Source organism: Ictalurus punctatus, unplaced genomic scaffold (genome assembly GCF_001660625.3).
Source record: "Ictalurus punctatus breed USDA103 unplaced genomic scaffold, Coco_2.0 Super-Scaffold_100, whole genome shotgun sequence".
NCBI lineage: Eukaryota > Metazoa > Chordata > Actinopteri > Siluriformes > Ictaluridae > Ictalurus > Ictalurus punctatus.
Window position 1 is genome coordinate 2,973,420 of NW_026521086.1, and position 19,212 is coordinate 2,992,631.

At 40.5% G+C, this 19,212-nt stretch overlaps 4 protein-coding genes across 4 annotated transcripts; 1 reads left to right on the forward strand and 3 right to left on the reverse strand.

Annotated features, from left to right (window-relative positions):
- Positions 1-3,246: 3,246 nt before the first annotated feature.
- LOC128629747 (histone H2B-like) lies at positions 3,247-3,715 on the forward strand. Its single transcript, XM_053678499.1, has one exon. It carries the CDS (start codon positions 3,292-3,294, stop codon positions 3,664-3,666), a length of 375 nt encoding a protein of 124 aa, XP_053534474.1. The 5' UTR covers positions 3,247-3,291; the 3' UTR covers positions 3,667-3,715.
- Positions 3,716-5,250: 1,535 nt separating this feature from the next.
- On the reverse strand, positions 5,251-5,908 carry LOC128629739 (histone H3). The gene has a single exon (XM_053678492.1). It carries the CDS (start codon positions 5,706-5,708, stop codon positions 5,298-5,300), a length of 411 nt encoding a protein of 136 aa, XP_053534467.1. The 5' UTR covers positions 5,709-5,908; the 3' UTR covers positions 5,251-5,297.
- A 371-nt stretch (positions 5,909-6,279) lies between these two features.
- LOC128629615 (histone H2A) lies at positions 6,280-6,666 on the reverse strand. Its single transcript, XM_053678348.1, has one exon. The coding sequence runs from the start codon at positions 6,664-6,666 to the stop codon at positions 6,280-6,282; it is 387 nt and encodes a 128-aa protein (XP_053534323.1).
- Positions 6,667-6,910: 244 nt separating this feature from the next.
- On the reverse strand, positions 6,911-8,465 carry LOC128629732 (histone H1-like). The gene has a single exon (XM_053678482.1). It carries the CDS (start codon positions 7,851-7,853, stop codon positions 7,251-7,253), a length of 603 nt encoding a protein of 200 aa, XP_053534457.1. The 5' UTR covers positions 7,854-8,465; the 3' UTR covers positions 6,911-7,250.
- Positions 8,466-19,212: the final 10,747 nt, after the last annotated feature.

Here is a 19,212-nt window from a genome sequence, read left to right on the forward strand (position 1 = left end):
TCGGAAGTGACATGTTAGTAACGAGGACAAGTTGCTGGTCACGCGCGGTGTAGACGCGCTGATACAGAGTGTAGCGCGAGTAAGATCTGTAATGTCTAATTCAAACATTATGATCAAAAGTAAAATAATGTCTAAAGACAGTGAGGAACAGAAACCACAAGGTGCAGTGAAAGTGAGTTTTTATTATTCATTTAGGACTATATATATATATATATATATATATATATATATATATATATATATATATATATATATATATATATATATATATATAGTATTTATGCATTATTTTTTTTTAATAGATGCACAAAAAGCACCGAATTAAACTATAGTCCTAAATTAATAATATATATTCTGGTGTGTGTGTGTGTGTGTGTGTGTGTGTGTGTGTGTGTGTGTGTGTGTGTTGGGTTCTTTTCTGTTTTGTACAAACAGTTGTGTAAAGTTTTACTGTGAAGTTTATATTTGTTACACTCAGTCTGTGGACTTTATATTAAATAAACAAAAACAAATGGTACTGAAAGTTCGCTCCACCCCATACGATTAATCAAAAAAATAATTGGCCAACTAATAGTAATAGTAATAATAATAATAATAATAATAATAATAATAATAATAATAATGCTGTTAAACAGTTCAGAAGCTCCGTGTATTGTCCTTGATACGTGAAAACTAGACAATGCACAGTAATAACACTGATGAGTTGCGTTATTATTATTATTATTATTATTATTATTATTATTATTATTATTATTATTATTATTAATAAGCTCATAGCAACACTGATGAAATACACATACAGTACAAAAAACCACACACACAAATAGAGAATGTGTTTAGCATTTTGTTTTTACATCTGCACATAATTTAGTCTGCACATCGTTTAGCAGCTGATTTAGAATTAAAAATGTCATTTATAAGTCTACATAATGAGTCTTTATTGGTCACATATGCAGTAGAGCACAGTGAAATTGTTTTCTTCACATACCCCAACATGTCAGGAAGCTGGGGTCAGAGCACAGGGTCATGATATGGTGACCTGACCTTCTGATCAGTAAACCAGAGCCTTAACCACTAAGCCACCTCTGCCCCAGTGGTGAGAGAAACATGAATGTCCATAGCATCTATTACTTCTTACCCCACTATTTGCCAAATAATACAAATATAGACTTCTAAACACCGCTATTAAAAGCTTAATAAGAGAATACTGCAATTTTTGGGAAATTGCCGTTCCCGAGTTTGGCCACACGAGGGCAGTCATGTTCCATCCAGCACAACACACGCCGCCTAAAACAGAAGGTAGGTTGTAGGTATTTTACTATTACTACTACTACTTCTAATAATGACCTCAATCGAAGTAATTAAATACGTAATGAAAATTGTTGTCTATATAGCTGACCTCATTTTTGTACACAGTGAGTTAAAGGCGCACAACTATCAGAATCCCAGTTCATAATTGTGTTTGATTGGCCAAGTAGAATAAAGTGTGCGAGGAGTCCGACTCTTTTTGAGCTTATTGGACATTACGCATTGCTGTAATTATCTCATTGGCACTACTTAATTGCTCATAGTTTATTTGACGAATGCAACTGCTGCGACATATTTTGCCAATCTTAAGCTCAGCCGTCATTCTGGAAGCGCAGTTTTGGTTGATGCATGACATTTAGGTTCAAACACAGTGTGTACATCGACTGTAACACAGATAGTGAAAATGGAAATGTGAAAAGAGAAGGCCAGTGATTAGAGAGAGAGAGAATGGGGAAGAAGAAGACGTTAGCAGGTGAAAAGCAGTGCCTAGTGTTTGTTTTAGAAAAAGAGAGCTATTGTGTGACCGTTGGCGTTAGGCCCGCCTCCTCGCCTGTTCTCAACTAGGTCCTGTCGAGTGTGGATAAATAGGTGGGCGCTGCGCGAGAAGTTTTATTGAGTGACTTGACTTCGGGAGCAGCATCATGTCTGGAAGAGGCAAGGGTGGTAAAGGACTCGGCAAAGGAGGCGCAAAGCGCCATCGTAAGGTGCTTCGCGATAACATCCAGGGAATCACCAAGCCGGCTATTCGCCGTCTGGCTCGCCGTGGTGGTGTAAAGCGTATTTCTGGTCTGATCTATGAAGAGACTCGCGGTGTGCTGAAAGTGTTCCTGGAGAACGTGATCCGCGACGCCGTCACCTACACCGAGCATGCCAAGAGAAAGACCGTGACCGCCATGGATGTGGTGTACGCCCTGAAACGCCAGGGACGCACCCTGTACGGCTTCGGGGGTTAGACGCTCTAACACCGAACGACGCGAACACAACGGCTCTTTTAAGAGCCACCCACATGTCTAGAAAAAGAGCTGTTCCGTGGGGGGCTTTTTCTTTCGTGAAACATAAAGCATCAAACGCTGTGCAGCAGTAGCATAAGTGATAGATCTATTTGTATTTTTTTGTAATAATTCTCTCTCTCTCTTTTTTATATATATATATATATATATATATATATATATATATATAACTCCATATATATATTAAATATTGTATTATATATAATATCGTACAGTATACAATATTAGATACATATATATTAAATATTGTAACTTGTTTGATTAAAACAATTTAGAAGATGATTTTAGTAGAAACTTCTATATTTCTCTTTCTCGCACGCATGCATGCATATATATATATAAGAGAGAGAAGTGGGGGAAGTCAAAAGTTTTTTCTGTTTTTTCAAGCATAAGGTATCAAACGCTCTACACAAGTAGTAAAAGTGATAGATAAGAACTATCTGTGTACATAAAAAGAGAATTTATTTTTGTTTTTTTGCACACTTTATTTTTTTTATACATTTATATGCACAGTATTAAATATTATAACGTGTTTAAAATGAGTTACAAGACGGTTTTAGTAGAAACTTACTTCCGCGTTTCTTTCTCTTTCTCTCTCTCTCTCTCTCTCTCTCTCTCTCTCTCTCTCTCTCCCTCTATATATATATATATATATATATATATATATATATATATATATATATATATATATATATATATATATATATATAATGTGTGTGTGTGTATAATTTTTTTCAAGCCAATTGTTTTTTCATAGTGCACGTTGCACTGTAAATACAACGGCGGGAAGGGAAACAAAGCGTAGCGGAGGAGGGAGGAGCAGTAGGAGGCGCCATGCAGGAGGAGGTATCGAATTTTGGCCAATCAAAAAAAGGTGTCTTGTGTGGACGTCATTAGCATGTGGGTCTGTAAATAGAGCGGGCGCGAGGCGGGCGTTAGTCATTTTCTGTTCGTTTATTCGAGAAGCAGCATTATGCCCGATCCAGCCAAGACCGCGCCCAAGAAGGGATCAAAGAAAGCCGTGACCAAGACGGCCGGCAAAGGAGGCAAGAAGCGCAGAAAGTCCCGGAAGGAGAGTTACGCCATCTACGTGTACAAGGTCCTGAAGCAGGTGCATCCTGACACCGGCATCTCATCCAAGGCCATGGGCATCATGAACTCCTTCGTGAATGATATTTTTGAGCGCATCGCCGGTGAGTCTTCTCGTCTGGCTCACTACAACAAGCGCTCTACTATCACCTCCAGGGAGATCCAGACCGCCGTGCGCCTGTTGCTTCCCGGCGAGCTGGCCAAGCACGCCGTGTCCGAGGGCACAAAGGCCGTCACCAAGTACACCAGCTCCAAGTAAAGCGCGTTAACGCCGTCTTCATCAACCCAACGGCTCTTTTAAGAGCCACCCACTTTTCATACAAAGAGCAATCAATTTTCTTTCGCTTTCTCTCTTGCTGTGTGTGTGAGTGAGAGAGAGGGGGGGGCACTTCTGAAGTGCTGCTCTCCCATGAATGTTCAGGCTTTTGGGTAATTCTAGCAGTCTGATAAATGCAGAGATGAGTAAATCTCAACAGGGTTGTAGCACGGTTTCTCGGGCTTGTATAATCTGAGCAATGCAAAATGGGGCTTTAGCAGCACAAAGTTATTCATATTAAGACTAGCAACAGGAAGTAACTGAAAATGGTATTCTAGTAACACGTAGAAATTCAAACTAAGGTTCTAGAAGCACGTAAAAGTTCTAAATACTGTTGTAGTAACATGTCATCCAAAACAGTGTTCCAGCAGCACAAAGTCATTCAAAAGAATGCTCTAGCAGCATGGAATACAACACACACACACACACACACACAAGGCTATAGCGGAGTTGGGATAAAGGGCATTAGGGTGACTGTGCTCGTTAGGGTCAGGGAGGAATCCGACCGAGCTAAAGAGGAGGAGGCCGGATGGGCTGGCTGGTGCTAACTAGGCGTGCCTGTTTGGCCCGGGACTACAAGAGCGGAGCGCTGCGTACGAGTGGCGAAGCCCTGACACTGGCAAAGACAGAAGGAGTCTTCTGACCTACACCTATAATCACATTTTCTTGTTGGACATGCTTTCTCCCCTACAACTAACAATGTCTTACTCTTATCTTTGCTGCTCTGTTCAGCTCTTCCTACTTTCCTACTGACTGTTTCCCACCCACCTAGTCAACTTTTATTCAACATTTGTTCTTTTCATCTAGACTTTAAATTTATTTACTCTTCACCATCTATTCATATGCTTTCAGTTTGAATGAAAGTGATACTTATATGTTTCTACTAAAACCGTCTTCTAACTCGTTTTACACATTAAATAATATTTAATACAGTGGACATATATATATATGAGAGAGAGAGAGAGAGAGAGAGAGAGAGAGAGAGAGAGAGAGAGAATATCCACAAATAGGGAATAAGATTTCAAAGATGAGGTCATGTCTACAATCATTAAATTACAAAAACAATTATCATGGACGGGACAAAAGGGATGATGGATGAAATGTATGTATGATGTAATAGCTCTTGCCCTAAAATCCGCTTCTAGAAAATTGCCGTTCCCGAGTTTGGACACACGGGGGCAGTCAAGCTCCATCCAGCACAACGCCGCCCGAAACAGAAGGTAAGTTTGAGCTATTTTAATGACACAGCTCATTCCTGTGCATTGTATTGTTCGGACATAACCACAATTAACGGCTCATCTATAAAAACAAACATTACGTAATACTCATAGGACTATATTTATCATGAAAATGCAAAATAAATAACCAACCTTTCTATAATGTTGATAAAAAAAAGAAAGCCGTGCACTTCATTTACACACACATACATATATACAAACATTATTATTACTGTTCCTTCTCTCTCTGTACCACGTTCTAATACTTAAACTGCCCAAGAAAGAAAATTTGCTGTTTTGTGAGACGAGGAAGTGGCTCTTAAAAGAGCCTTTGTGTTTATTAGACGGAGTTGTGGTTTAAGCGCGTTCTCCGCGAATACGGCGGGCCAGCTGAATATCCTTGGGCATGATGGTCACTCTCTTGGCGTGGATAGCGCACAGATTGGTGTCCTCGAACAGACCGACCAGGTATGCCTCGCTCGCCTCCTGCAGGGCCATGACGGCCGAGCTCTGGAAACGCAAGTCGGTCTTGAAGTCCTGAGCGATTTCTCGCACCAGGCGCTGGAAGGGCAGCTTGCGGATGAGCAGCTCAGTAGACTTCTGATAACGACGGATCTCCCTCAGAGCCACGGTGCCGGGCCTGTAACGGTGAGGCTTCTTCACGCCGCCGGTAGCCGGCGCACTCTTGCGAGCAGCCTTAGTAGCGAGCTGCTTCCTTGGCGCCTTGCCACCGGTGGACTTACGGGCGGTCTGCTTGGTTCTTGCCATAGTGTCGAGCTCTGCACTTCACGGATAGAAAAACAGAATAAACGGCGCGCTCGAACGCGGCCTTTTTAAGCCATAACGCCACCCTGCGCTGATTGGGCGTCTCGAACGCGCTCGTCTGCTATTCGATAGAACGTTTTACGTCACCTGTTGACTATTGGACCGTCTTCTCTGCCTCCGTTCGAAACACAAGACGCCCGCCACAATTCTATTGGCGCGCTCTCTGCTTTGTTCATTAGGAACACACACAACGCCGTCACAAACCATTTTCACTCCTCGGACTTCATTTAATCAGCACGCTAACTGCTATTATAGTTCTTATAGTCATTACTTAAATATGGTATCAAATCATGACTAGAAAATTATCGAGTCCTTTTTTATTTACAAATATGCTGTCTTAGAAGTGCACTTTCACCCCTTAGATTTCATTTTAGCAACAGGCTAACTACCGCTATTATTATTAATAAACGTGCTGACTTCAGTAGAAAAACGGGTGTAAAAACTGCACTTTTGAAGCAGAGATGGTGGCTCTTAAAAGAGCCTTTGGGTACTGACAAAGCAGCGGTGGACGAGTTTACTTGGTCTTAACGGCCTTCTCTGTCTTTTTAGGCAGAAGCACAGCCTGAATGTTCGGTAGCACACCACCCTGAGCGATGGTCACTCCGCCGAGCAGTTTGTTCAGCTCCTCGTCGTTACGCACGGCGAGCTGCAAGTGGCGGGGAATGATACGGGTCTTCTTATTGTCACGGGCGGCGTTACCGGCCAACTCCAGGATCTCAGCGGTCAGATACTCCAACACTGCGGCCAGGTAGACCGGAGCGCCGGCACCGACGCGCTCGGCATAGTTGCCTTTACGCAGAAGCCTGTGCACACGTCCCACGGGGAACTGAAGTCCAGCCCTGGATGAACGAGTCTTGGCCTTAGCTCTAGCCTTTCCGCCGGTTTTTCCTCTGCCACTCATCTTGATACTCCAATCTGTTTTATGAACAACTCCGAAATGAACGTTACACCCCGAGCTCTCCGTGATATAGACAAAACGGCCACTCTCTTATTCGCTAAGAACGCAGTGGCGCATTAGCCAATCATAAACAGGCCGTCGAATTCCAGCGTCAACCCTCCCACCCCTGTTTGTGCGTGTGTGGGTGAGAGAGAGCGAGAGCGCGAATGAAAACAGACAGAAGGGAATATTCATACAAAACACGAAGTAACAACTATATACTGAATTTATTTATTCTTATCATTAACATTGATTTATTATGTATCAATATGTTATCCTACATATTCTGTGATCGTTTTGGAGATCAGGAATGACGTTTAGGAATCACGATCAGGATTCTATCCTACTGTACTAAAATCAGTATCAGCGTGTGGTTATGTGTACATATGTAGCAGATATGTGTATCCATACTATTGAATGTTTCTAACGTGTATTGCTTTGATTCCATAAAGCTTGACTGAAAATGAATTGTCGCTCTTTAAAGGAAAATATGGGTGGCTCTTAAAAGAGCCGTTTAAGGAACAAAAGCATGAAAGAAACAAACGTCTTTACTTCTTTTTGGGTGCTGCCTTCTTCGCCTTTGCCGCTTTAGGCTTTGTGGTCTTGGGCTTGACAGCTTTCGCTTTCTTGGGGCTCTTGGCTGCCTTTTTAGGGGTCGCGGGCTTTTTCGCCTTCTTCGGGCTCTTGGTGGCTTTCTTTGCGGCGGCTGTGGGCTTCTTCGCCTTCTTAGGAGACTTCTTGGCCGCGGCGGCGGGTTTCTTGGCCGCTACCTTCTTGGGCTTCTTAGTAGCGGCGGGCTTTTTCGCTTTGGGCGCGGCTTTCTTCACGGGCTTCTTGGATTCGGTCTGCTTCTTGTTCAGCTTGAAAGAGCCAGACGCGCCGGTCCCTTTGGTCTGCACCAGAGTGCCTTTAGTCACGAGACCCTTAACGGCGATCTTGACGCGGGAGTTGTTCTTCTCCACATCGTATCCGCCGGCAGCCAGCGCTTTCTTCAGAGCAGCGAGAGACACGCCGCTCCTCTCCTTAGACGAGGAAACGGCTTTGACGATCAGCTCGCCGACGCTAGGGCCGGCTTTTTTTGCTCTCGAAGCTGCTTTCTTCTTGGGCGCTTTGGCCGGCGCGGCGGCGGGAGCGGGTGCGACTTCTGCCATCTCTCTTGGAACTACGTAGAATACACGAGTCGTACACTGTACGTTAGTGTGTAACACAGGAACCTCCCTCCTCGCGGCCGGGGGCTGGTCTTAAAAACAGATATGAGAGCGTTGTAGACTCAACTCGGGCGCCCCTGAATGAATGCACGGACGCGGCGCGCTCTCAGATGTGTTTTCTCATGGCATTTTTCGGTGAAAATCCCACTAGCAAGACGAGATTCAAAACGTTGAAGCACACGCTGAGCGAGGACGGGCTTTCTCGTTTCCCCCGTGGCCCGGCCTGGCCGGCTAGAGAGCAACAGTCTCGTGCAGCGGACATGAAAAGGCGCGGCGCGCGTTGTACTCAAGCCGGCGGGCTGCGCATTTCGTGCGATGTGGTGTGTAAAAACGGGCGAAAAGCAGGCACGGCCGTCGTATGCGTTCTGGGCCGAGTTAAAGAGGAGCCTTGGGAACGAGCCTGATGTCTTTGCAGCTGTCGAGTGGTGTGTGTAGTATCGGAAGCAGAGCGCGTTGGGGGCCGTGTAAAGCACAGCGCGCCTGACTATAGGCTCCGCTATAGCCTTGTGTGTGTGTGTGTGTGTGTGTGTGTGTGTGTGTGTGTGTGTGTGTGTTGTATTCCATGCTGCTAGAACATTCTTTTGAATGACTTTGCGCTAATGTCACATTAGTTCGAATGACTAGGTGCTACTACAACAGTATTTAGAATTATTATGCGCTTCTTGAACCTTAGTTCGAATGACTACGTGCTACTGTGACATTAGTTCAAATGACTACGTGCTACTACAACAGTTAGAACAGAGATGGTGACTTTTGATTTGGCCCGCCATGCCATATGGGGGGGAGGGGAGGGGATTTGATTGATGCTGATCTTCATTTCTAATTTAATTTTTTTATTAATTTTAATTTTGAGCTACAAAAAATGTAAATTGAAATTAAATGTAGAGAATAAGAATCAGAATTTTATTTAATGTACATGCGTACTTCAAGGCCAGCATGCATTGCGACAGTCAACAAACAGGTAATAGTGGAGAGATCCAGGCACTGGCACACAGACAAGAGGAAATTTTAAAAGATTTGGCAAGTTGACTTTTTATTTACTGAAATCAACTCAAAGGCAGTGTGTCTAGTTTGCAAGCAGTCAGTTGCTGTTTTGAAAGAGTACAAAATCCGTCATTATGAAACAAAATGTTCTTCAGCTTTCTCAAAGGACAGCGGCGAGGCATAAAACAGAAGGCTAACGAGCTGCTTGCTAAACTTCGATCTGAGCAGAGCGCACTGCTATGTCCTTCATCAGCTCAAGAAAGTGCCACACGGGCCAGCTATCAGATTTCTTGTATTTTACATCAAGAACAGCTATGTGCCCAATCCATCGGGTTTGTGGACGTGATGCCGCTCCAAGGCGCTCTCTCACCTGCAGTTCAAGGTATTGTTGGATGAGATGGATGCACAATATGGTGATGTGTTGTACCACCAGGAGGTTAGATGGCTGAGCAGAGGAAAAGTTCTCAGGAGATTTTTTGATCTGCGTGATGAGATCAGAGCTTTTCAGGAAAGCAAGATTGGTAGTATTCAAGAGCCCATGGATAAGAAATGGCTTTCTGACCTGGCTTTCCTGGTGGACGTCACAGAGCTGCTCAATGTTTTAAATGTTCAGTTCCAGAGAAAAGACCAGATTATCACCCAGCTTTTTTTTATCACGTCAGATTATACAAGCCCGAGAAACCGTGCTAAAAATTTTAGCTTCAGAGTAAAGAGGATAAAGCAGTTTCAAAGGAGAAGTTTACACAACAGTCCCATTCATAGAGAAACAAGCTATTCTTCGACTGGAGCAAACTTTGCATGGTCGCTATCATTCATTAACACGGCTAGCATGCTAGAAATCACTTGCTCACTTTCATTCAAACTGAAAGCATATGAATAGATGGTGAAGAGTAAATAAATTTAAAGTCTAGATGAAAAGAACAAATGTTGAATAAAAGTTGACTAGGTGGGTGGGAAACAGTCAGTAGGAAAGTAGGAAGAGCTGAACAGAGCAGCAAAGACAAGAGTAAGACATTGTTAGTTGTAGGGGAGAAAGCATGTCCAACAAGAAAATGTGATTATAGGTGTAGGTCAGAAGACTCCTTCTGTCTTTGCCAGTGTCAGGGCTTCGCCACTCGTACGCGGCGCTCCGCTCTTGTAGTCCCGGGCCAAACAGGCACGCCTAGTTAGCACCAGCCAGCCCATCCGGCCTCCTCCTCTTTAGCTCGGTCGGATTCCTCCCTGACCCTAACAAAACACAGTCAACCTAATGCCCTTTATCCCAACTCCGCTATTGCCTTGTGTGTGTGTGTGTGTGTGTGTGTGTGTTGTATTCCATGCCGCTAGAGAATTCTTTTGAATGACTTTGTGCTGCTGGAACACTGCCCATGGCCTTGGATGTGCAACTTGATTAATATTAATATTTCTCTTAAACCTCCCCTTTTGTGTAAACATTTAACAGTGAGAGACAGAGAGAGAGAGAGAGAGAGAGAGAGAGAGAGAGAGAGAAAGAAACGCGGAAGTAAGTTTCTACTAAAACTGTCTTGTAACTCATTTTAAACACGTTATATTTAATACTGTGCATATAAATGTATAAAAAAAATAAAGTGTGCAAAAAAACAAAAATAAATTCTCTTTTTATGTACACAGATAGTTCTTATCTATCACTTTTACTACTTGTGTAGAGCGTTTGATACCTTATGCTTGAAAAAACAGAAAAAACTTTTGACTTCCCCACTTTTCTCTCTCTTATATATGCATGCATGCGTGCGTATGAGAAAGAGAAATATAGAAGTTTCTACTAAAATCATCTTCTAAATTGTTTTAATCAAACAAATTACAATATTTAATATATATGTATCTAATATTGTATACTGTACAATATTATATATAATACAATATTTAATATATACGGAGTTATATATATATATATATATAAAAAAAGAGAGAGAGAGAATTATTACAAAAAAATACAAATAGATCTACCACTTATGCTACTGCTGCACAGCGTTTGATGCTTTATGCTTGACGAAAGAAAAAGCCTTCCCCCCCACGGAACAGCTCTTTTTCTAGACATGTGGGTGGCTCTTAAAAGAGCCGTTGTGTTCGCGTCGTTCGGTGTTAGAGCGTTTAACCGCCGAAGCCGTACAGGGTGCGTCCCTGGCGTTTCAGGGCGTACACCACATCCATGGCGGTCACGGTCTTTCTCTTGGCATGCTCGGTGTAGGTGACGGCGTCGCGGATCACGTTCTCCAGGAACACTTTCAGCACACCGCGAGTCTCTTCATAGATCAGACCAGAAATACGCTTTACACCACCACGGCGAGCCAGACGGCGAATAGCCGGCTTGGTGATTCCCTGGATGTTATCGCGAAGCACCTTACGATGGCGCTTTGCGCCTCCTTTGCCGAGTCCTTTACCACCCTTGCTTTTTTTTTTTTTTTTTTTTTTTTTTAATGAGTTTTATTGAAATTATACAAAATTCACAATCTTACACAAGTCATATTCAGAAAGAAAGGGAGAGAAAAAAACTTACATAGTCAAAGTACAATTACACGCAAATAGAGTCCCACACTGAAGAGTCTTTAAACCAAGATGTGCTGCTTTTTAGTCTTCTTAGCTCTTTTTGAATGTCCTTGAATACAACATCACTGGATATAAACGTTTGATTTATAGTCATTCTGGACCTTGTTTTCCAGAGTTTAGATTTAGTCAAACATATTATGAACCAAATGAAGTCATGCTGAGTCTTGCTACAATTTTCTTTAAAAATACCATAGAAAATTGAGTTCATATTTATTTCTATATTGAGACCAATGATTTTTAATTTAGCCCATGTTTCTTTAGAGCGATAACACTCTAACAGGAAATGTTCGAGTGTTTCCTCTTCATTACAATTAGGCATCGGGCATTTACTGGTTTTTACAAAACAGCTCCATTTTACAACCGCTCTTACTGGGAGCCTTCTTACAGCGACTAACCAAGTTGTATCTCTCAGGTGTTCAGATAAGATTTTATTCTGTAAGTTTTGGAGACATTCTTTGTTTTGGTCTTCCTCCAAATTTCTGAAAGCCACAGGGTTACAATAAACTCGATCAACAATTAAAAGATATATTTCTTTGCTCGAGTCTTTCACCCAATCGATGTTTAGATCTTTAAATTTGTCAGTGAAGTCGGAAAACATCAGTTTATAATACGGAATTCCTTTCCTCGATGGACCTTTTTTAGATTTCCAGTTAGAGATGTTCCCTATCCATTCGGTTTGCCTGGCAATAGCACTCGCGATGATTTTGCACACTGCTATTTTAGTTTTTAGGGATATATCGACAGCCCCAAGGCCTCCCAGTTCCCTTCTCTTAAAAAGGAGCTCACGTTTTGTAACCTCACGAGTCGTATCCCATAGGAAATTACAGCATATTTTATGAAGTCTTTTTACCCAAACTTCTGTCGGAGGTAAGATGCATGATAAAAACAGTATTTTTGATAATAGAAAAGTTTTAATAATATTTATTCTAGTTTTATAACTTAGATTACATGATTTCCATTTATCAATTTCATCTTGTATTATTTCTTCTTTTTTTGACCAGTTATGGTCGACACAGCCATTATTATCTATATATATACCTAAAACCTTTAATTGCTGAACTTCTGGGACATCTATGGGAAATTTGTTTTTTTCATTTCCAATCCAGACACATTCCGTTTTAGCTTTATTTAAGGAGGCTCCAGAGACTTGCTCATACTCGCTAAAATATTCAAAGATGATGTCTAGTTCTTGTTTAGATTTCACAAATACAGTTATGTCATCAGCATAAGCAGAGATCACGACTCTGTTCTTTCCTATTTGAAGACCTTTAAGTCTATGATCATCTTGGATTTTTTGTACAAGTGGGTTTATAGATAAAATATATAGGGCTGCACTCAGAGGGCACCCTTGCTTTACACCCCGCATAACTTCAAATGGTTCAGTCAAAGAACCGTTAACATTTACTTCAACCGTCGATTTAACATAAAGGCATTTAATCATGTTTATGAAATTTTCAGGGAATTGATACAGTTTTAAAATCTCCCACAAATAGTCTCTTGAGATATAATCAAATGCTTTTCTTTGGTCCAAAGCCACAATGTAAAAACTGTCACCATTTTTATCAAAAACTAGTTCTCTTAATGTGTTCAAGTTGTCCCACATAAATCTTCCCTTTATTGCACATGTTTGTTGTTTAGCTATTATTACATCCAAATAGTCACTCATCCTGTTCATAATGGTCTTTGCAAAAATCTTATAATCGACATTCATTAGGGTGAGATGTCTCCAGTTGTTGATATCACTCATTTCACCCTTTTTATACAACAAGGATAAAACGCCTTCATAGAACGAGTCATGCATGTAACCTCTAGCGATCCCATCATTGAAGGCTTGCGTTAATAATTTAGCCAAATCTATGGCGCATGCATGATAAAAATCAGACGGGAGACCATCTTTCCCTGGAGACTTTTTTAGATTTAATTGTTTAATGGAATCAACAACCTCAGCCTCTTTTATTTCCTCACCTAAGCTCTTGGAAGGCGGGTCAACACTATTTTTTACATTCAAAAAGGTTTTTAGGAGTTTATTATCTATTTCAATTGAGTTGTACATGTTTGAACAAAGGATCCGAACAGCATCTCTGACGTCTTTAGGATTTTTTACTATAGTTCCATTATCTGTTTTAACGGCTTCGATATATTGGGCTTCTTTCCTTTTATTAAATAGTGAAATTGCTTTTGTTTGATTTAGAAGTTCATCGGAAATTATTCCTGCTCGGACTTGAATGTTCAGTAAAAACTCATTATTTAAAGTTTCTATCTCTTTTTTCAAATCCTTTAAGTTGTTTTCCTCACTTTCATCTCTTGTATTTTTCAGTTTTAGGTTTATATATTGTGTCATAATTGTATTGTACTTCTCATTTTTTTCTTTATTAAAACATAGACATTTGTATTTAAGAAATTTTTTAATCTGGATCTTAAAAACTTCCCACAAATCACAATAATTGGTCGTGAGGATATCTAAAGTTTTAATCCTATTAATTTCTTCCTTTAATTCTATAATCAATAAAGGACTTTTCAAGATTTGTGTGTTTAATTTCCAATAGTTTCTTCTTTCTTCATTTTTAAGTCTCATGCCACATATAACTGTCAAGTGGTCCGACTCAACCAAGAGTTTTGTTGTATAAAATTTTGCCTCAAAATTATTATTAATATATATCCTGTCAATCCTAGTTTTACATGTTTTATCAAACCTTGTAAAGTCCACTTTCTCTGGATATAATGTCCTAAATATGTCGGTGAAATGCTGTTCATTCATTATAGATTTAAGGACACCACCTTCTCTCCTAATTTTACATATTTTGGAAGAAATTTTATCATTATCATCTGTGATTGTATTAAAATCACCGCATACAATGGTATAGAAACCGACGCACAGGAGCATTTTAAGCTTTTTAAAAAGCCGGATTTTACCAACAGTATCCTGTGCTGTGTATACATTTATTACTCTAATTTTTTTTGTGCAATAAAACACATCTATAAACATTAATCGACCAGGAATTATTTCACGACTCTTAATTATTTTAAATTTATTGTTATAAAATAAGGTCGCAATACCATCAGCTTTACTTTCGCCTATTGAAAAGATTGAAGGACCTTTGATCCATAGACTTTGAGCGTCCTGTACGTCTGCAAAACTGCTTAATCTGGTCTCTTGTATACATAAAATATCAACATGTTCTCCACTCAATATATTTAACTTTTTTACTTGATTAATTTTTGCCTGAATCCCTCTAACATTACATGTGGCAACAGTTAAATTTGAAAAAACCATAAAAATTAAGAGAAGGATCTTCTCCGATAGATATTATTGCATGTCCATTAGTCCACATTTTCTCAACATTATCCACATCATTTAACCTTAATTCCTGCAGACATATATCACATTTCTTTTTAAATGATATAGGAATTGAAGTTAAAATCAAAGACATTGTGTCATAAAAAAGGGAAGAAAAGTAGGCGATATACATCATTCCTTAACCTTTTTTGCATTGTCAACATTTCCAGGAGAATTCCTCTTTCGCCTTTGGCGTTTATATGGATAGTCTAAAGTGTTTTTACCTTTCGCCAGCGTGGGAGTGTCCGCAGTGTCACCTGTGTTGTCGGCGATTGTCTGAGTTGTTCCACTTTCACCAGCTGGATGCGATGACTCCTCTCGGCCCTGTAGGCTTCCTGCAGGTGTAGAAATGATCTGGGTCGCTCCGGTCTCTCCCTCTGAGCACGTAGGCTCCTCTGGGGCTTGTAGACCTCCTTCCGGGGTTGAGCCGATCCGAGTCTCGCCGACTTCTACAGCTGATAGCGCAGGAAACTCCGATGCTTGCCGTCTCTCCACAGACGAAAGACTGGGCGGAGATGCTCCGCTGCTTCCAGCAGGTACTTCCGGTGTCTTCCGTCTCCCTTCCGGGGTCAGAGATTCGGCGCTGCTCTCAGAGTCCTCGCTGTCTTCGCTGTCGCTGGTATCGGTGCTGCTTGAGTCACTCCCAGATGTCGAGTCGTCCTCACTTGCGTGTAGTTTATTTTCTTCCCAGTTGTTATCCTCTTTATCGTTTGTTTTGGTCTCTGTGTTATGTGCGTTTTGTGTTGCATTCTGGTCAATGTCTTTTTGATTTTTCGGCATTCTTAGTTTATAGCTGTAAGAATTTGGGCATTGAAAATATATATGCCCAGTTTCATTACATAAATTACATACTTGTGTATTTCTACAACTCTTTCCTTTGTGGCCAAAGCTTCCGCATTTCCAGCACTTTGTTTTCTCACAGTCCTTTGCCTGATGGTCGGAATCGTTACATATAAAACATCGCTTTGTTTGGCCGGGGTATGTAATCGTTCCATTGTATGGTCCCATGGAAATGGAGTTTGGTATCTGGAATATACTTCCGTCGGGGTTTTTCTTGAGTTTTATTTTATATCTCCTGACTCCATACCATATCCCGAACTGGTCCAGCGGCTTGTCAACAGGGTTCAGTATCTCACCAAACCTTAAGAGGTATCGTTCTACATCCGAGTCAGCGATTCTCCCAGTCCAAAACTTTACTACAATGCTCTTTATGTCTTGGGGAGCTGATGTAGTCATCTCCCAGTTTTTCCAGAATTCACTTCCTGTATTATTATTAAAAATTTGAGAAAATGTTTGAAGTGCCTGTTCTTTGGTAAAACATATTTCATACTCTTTTCTGTTAGGCATTGCAATAAAAGAGTATACATCTGTAGTCGATATCCATTGACTACTTAAAAGGTTTACTCCGACTTCAGCCCTGTCTGGCGCTTCTCCTTCTCCACTGTAACGTAGTCTGACCCAGTGCCTCCCCGCCGACGGCGAGGAGGCCACACGGGGTGACATACCGAACCCCGGGTGGCGATAATTATCACCTTGTCAAAGGTGTTTTTGTTGTTGATGTCGTTAAAGTCTTTAGTTTCAAATTACGAACGAGGATACCACTTGCAAAAAGAGAGTATTAATTACCACCCTTGCCTCTGCCAGACATGATGCTGCTCCCGAAGTCAAGTCACTCAATAAAACTTCTCGCGCAGCGCCCACCTATTTATCCACACTCGACAGGACCTAGTTGAGAACAGGCGAGGAGGCGGGCCTAACGCCAACGGTCACACAATAGCTCTCTTTTTCTAAAACAAACACTAGGCACTGCTTTTCACCTGCTAACGTCTTCTTCTTCCCCATTCTCTCTCTCTCTAATCACTGGCCTTCTCTTTTCACATTTCCATTTTCACTATCTGTGTTACAGTCGATGTACACACTGTGTTTGAACCTAAATGTCATGCATCAACCAAAACTGCGCCTCCAGAATGACGGCTGAGCTTAAGATTGGCAAAATATGTCGCAGCAGTTGCATTCGTCAAATAAACTATGAGCAATTAAGTAGTGCCAATGAGATAATTACAGCAATGCGTAATGTCCAATAAGCTCAAAAAGAGTCGGACTCCTCGCACACTTTATTCTACTTGGCCAATCAAACACAATTATGAACTGGGATTCTGATAGTTGTGCGCCTTTAACTCACTGTGTACAAAAATGAGGTCAGCTATATAGACAACAATGTTCATTACGTATTTAATTACTTCGATTGAGGTCATTATTAGAAGTAGTAGTAGTAATAGTAAAATACCTACAACCTACCTTCTGTTTTAGGCGGCGTGTGTTGTGCTGGATGGAACATGACTGCCCTCGTGTGGCCAAACTCGGGAACGGCAATTTCCCAAAAATTGCAGTATTCTCTTATTAAGCTTTTAATAGCGGTGTTTAGAAGTCTATATTTGTATTATTTGGCAAATAGTGGGGTAAGAAGTAATAGATGCTATGGACATTCATGTTTCTCTCACCACTGGGGCAGAGGTGGCTTAGTGGTTAAGGCTCTGGTTTACTGATCAGAAGGTCAGGTCACCATATCATGACCCTGTGCTCTGACCCCAGCTTCCTGACATGTTGGGGTATGTGAAGAAAACAATTTCACTGTGCTCTACTGCATATGTGACCAATAAAGACTCATTATGTAGACTTATACATGACATTTTTAATTCTAAAACAGCTGCTAAACTATGTGCAGACTAAATTATGTGCAGATGTAAAAACAAAATGCTAAACACATTCTCTATTTGTGTGTGTTTTTTTGTACTGTATGTGTATTTCATCAGTGTTGCTATGAGCTTATTTCTCGTAGAATAATAATAATAATAATAATAATAATAATAATAATAATAATAATAATAATAATAATAATAATAACGCAGCTCATCTGTGTTATTACTGTGCATTGTCTAGTTTTCACGTATCAAGGACAATAGACGGAGCTTCTGAACTGTTTAACAGCATTATTATTATTATTATTATTATTATTATTATTATTATTAGTTGGCCAATTATTTTTTTGATTAATCGTATGGGGTGGAGCGAACTTTCAGTACCATTTGTTTTTGTTTATTTAATATAAAGTCCACAAACTGAGTGTAACAAATATAAACTTCACAGTAAAACTTTACACAACTGTTTGTACAAAACAGAAAAGAACCCAACACACACACACACACACACACACACACACACACACACACACACACACACACACACACACACACACCAGAATATATATTATTAATTTAGGACTATAGTTTAATTCGGTGCTTTTTGTGCATCTATAAAAAAAACTAATGCATAAATACTATATATATATATATATATATATATATATATATATATATATATATATATATATATATATATATATAGTCCTAAATGAATAATAAAAACTCACTTTCACTGCACCTTGTGGTTTCTGTTCCTCGGTGTCTTTAGACATGATTTTACTTTTGATCATAATGTTTGAATTAGACATTACAGATCTTACTCGCGCTACACTCTGTATCAGCGCGTCTACACCGCGCGTGACCAGCAACGTGTCCTCGTTACTAACATGTCACTTCCGACAGAATTTACACTGCAAGCGCGCAGATACAGCATATAATGACAAACTTAAATTAAACTAAACCTTTTGAACAGCTTGCACCAGTTTCCCCTGCCCCTTACACACAGTGGAGCATTTTGGATATAAACATAAGTTCAATTCAATTCAATTATATTTGTATAGTGCTTTTTACAATAGACATTGTCTCAAAGCAGCTTTACAGAAATATCAACACGGTATACAGATATTAAAGGTGTGAATTTATCCCAACTGAGCAAGCCACTGAGTGGCGACGGTGGCAAGGAAAAACTCCCTAAGATGTTTTAAGAGGAAGAAACCTTGAGAGGAACCCGACTCAGAAGGGAACCCATCCTCATCTGGGTAACAACAGATAGTGTGAAAAAGTTCATTATGGATTCATATGAAGTCTGTATGGCGTTAGGAGCAGCCGTAATCACACGAGTTGAAATTCATGTTAGATGCTCTGTTGTCGTCGATAGCAAAGTAAGCAGGATAATTGTTAGTGTAAAGAAGATTGTACTGCTATTCCTCCTAAGGCCACATCGACTGGAGGGGAGAAGAGAACATATTTATTCATTCATTTATCTTACACAAAATTTTATTTTCATTAATAGTTTGTTTACGTACACACAGACACAGACACACGCACACGCACGCACGCACGCACACACACACACACACACACACACACACACACACACACACACAGTCGGGGCCAAAAGTCTGAGAGCACTAGTGGAAAATGTTTCTATTTTGCATTTTTTTTATTATTTAATTTTAGAATTTTCATTCGAAATTGTATTATTGACTGCAAC